At 36.4% G+C, this 2,500-nt stretch overlaps 1 protein-coding gene across 7 annotated transcripts in view; it reads right to left on the bottom strand.

Moving 5' to 3' along the window:
• cyld3 (cylindromatosis (turban tumor syndrome) 3) overlaps window positions 1-2,500 on the bottom strand; it is a 31,209-nt gene that overhangs the window by 22,811 nt on the left and 5,898 nt on the right. For all 7 annotated transcript variants that reach the window (XR_015495140.1, XR_015495141.1, XR_015495139.1 and 4 more), the window contains exons 5-6: window positions 1,033-1,344; window positions 88-193 (exon numbers count right to left, since the gene is read on the bottom strand). Coding sequence is in view for 2 of the 7 variants with exons in the window: in XM_087260246.1 (XP_087116372.1) it covers window positions 88-193; window positions 1,033-1,344 (418 nt within the window). In the remaining 5 variants the exon portion in view is untranslated. The remainder of the gene's footprint in view (window positions 1-87; window positions 194-1,032; window positions 1,345-2,500) is intronic.

The raw sequence follows: 2,500 nt of genomic DNA, 5'->3' as shown, positions 1-2,500 counted from the left end.
TATATCTTGTGTGTATGCAGAAGCATGCAGCACACATTTGTCTGCGTTTCAATAATCAGTCAGTGATCAGTAATGAACTCATGTTACCTGCCGTCACTTTGGAGAGCGGAAGTAAAGCTCCGAACTCAGGTGACGGGATCGAGCAGAGCTTGGTGTTTTTATAATATCCGTCCCAGGATCCCACTGGATTGTCCTAAACACACAAACACATTGGGATGTCATTAATGATTGTTTCCCAGCACTACTGAACTGTCATTACGCTGGAGATGTCAACGTCTCTATGATTAACTGTGAACTGGAAATATTAGCAGACTTTAACGCCAGTGTGATGATGACGCATCTCCAGCAGAAACAAAACACTGAGGCAGGGGCGGGGTTTTCTTTTGAAGCTCCGCCTCTCATCATTTATCACCAGCAAACTAACAGTTGGAGGGGCTTGGCTCTGAATATATATTCAGCCAATCAGAGTCAGAGGAAGACCGCTGTTACAGAGCAGATTTTGTAGGCGACGTCTTCAGTAGAACATTAAAGAAGATTTTAAGCTGAACTGGTGGTTCTTGATGATTTATATAATGGCAGTGAATGGTGACAGGCTTTGCATCTTAAAAATAAACCACTTTTTCTGATGCTGTCACTGGGAAAACTGCTATTTCTGATGCTGTTAATAGGGAAACCCCTATGTTTAACACTCCATCAGTGCCACCTACTGGCAGAAAGTCAATCGGCAGTTACAGCAGTATGAGATAGTAGCCGCGTTTCCACTATCGCGCCTAAAGCGAGCGATCCAGGGTGTTTGATTCGTGGGATGTTCTAGGGGCGGGGTTTGCTTGACGCACTGTGAGCTACTAGCCTGACAGTGGAAACGTGACATGATTTCAGCCTCACTGCTTCACCTCCAGGGCGATTGGCTCGACCCGGCCCCATAAAAGGCCTGGCTCGCACTGGCCCGACAGTGAAAATGCGCCTAGTGATTCAATCAGATTTAAAAGTGTGTGTGTGTGTGTGTGTGTGTGTGTGTGTTGAAACACTGACCAGCAGAACTCCCACATAGAGCGCTGTGGGTGTGTTGAGTGGCCCACAGAACTGCACGCTCCCCCTCTGCAGCGCCTCCTCCTGGCTGAAACACACTCTCTGACCGATGGAGAGTGCGGGGCTGGACTCGGCCGCTCGAGAGAGGATGCTTTTCTGGTTGGCTGGCTGCCGCTCCTGCTCTCCTGAACTGCGGGACGAGCGCGTGAGCGTGAGATCACTGGCCGGCAGGAACAGAGCGCAGGCCTCCGGACACACAAACAGCTGATGGCCTTTATAGTTCCCATTGGATTTACCACGGCCTGCTGCCCATCCCTGATAAACAGCACATGGAGGAGGAGAATTAAATATGCAGGAATTACAGCTATAAATTATAATAATAAAAAATATAGTTTTAAAGCCATTTTAAGGTCAATATTGGTAACTCCCTTCAGCAATAATAGTTTTGGATTGTCTCCAGAACAAACCACTGTTATACAATGACTTGCCTAATTACCCTAACTGTACCCTAATTACCCTAGTGAAGCCTTTAAATGTCACTTTAAGCTGTGTAGAAGTGTCTTGAAGAATATCTAGTCTAATATTATTTACTGTCATCATGACAAAGAGAAAATAAATCAGTTATTAGAGATGATTTATTAACACTTTTATGATTAGAAATGTGTTGGAGAAATCTGCTCTCCGTTACACAGAAATTATGAGAAATGGGTCACTAATCTGGAGGGCTAATAATTCTGACTTTATACTGTACATATACAGTTTTCGTAAGTTTTTAAAACATTTAAGTATTTATTTAATAATTAATTTTTTTGTATTAATTATATATCATAATTAAAATTTATTTGAACAATGAACAAATTACATTTATTAAAATTATATATTTAATTACAATTTAATAATTCAATAAATGTATTATTTGTTTAAATAAATTAGTAAAATAATTTTAAAATTATTTGTATTATTTTTTATAATTATTATAAAATTACTTATTTGTATTTTTTTATTTAAAATTATTATTAAAAATATTTTTAACTAATTATATATTATTAAATGAATTTGAGCAATGAAATTGCTTTGTTATTTAAATTAATTATTAAATTACATTTTAATAATTCAATTAATTTATAATTGTTTTTATTAAAATTAATTGTAAAAATTAGTATATATTAAAATTATATTTATTTTAATAATTATATTTATTTATTTAGGTTTTTTTTTCTTTTTTAAATATTTCCCAAATGATGTTTAACAGAGCAACGAAATTTTTACAGCATGTCTGATAATATCTTTTCTTCTAGAAAAAGTCTTATTTGTTTTATTTCGGCTAGAATAAAAGCAGTTTTTAATTTATTTTTTTAAACAGTTTAAGGTCAATATTATTAGCCCCTTTAAGCTATGTTTTTGATAGTCTACAGAACAAACCATCATTATACAATAACTTGCCGTTAAACAGAAATTGGGGGAAAAAATA

This window comes from Danio rerio, chromosome 7 (assembly GCF_052040795.2).
Source record: "Danio rerio strain M-AB ecotype USA chromosome 7, GRCz13ab, whole genome shotgun sequence".
Classification (NCBI taxonomy): domain Eukaryota; kingdom Metazoa; phylum Chordata; class Actinopteri; order Cypriniformes; family Danionidae; genus Danio; species Danio rerio.
This window is presented reverse-complemented; position numbering and strand designations above follow the sequence as displayed.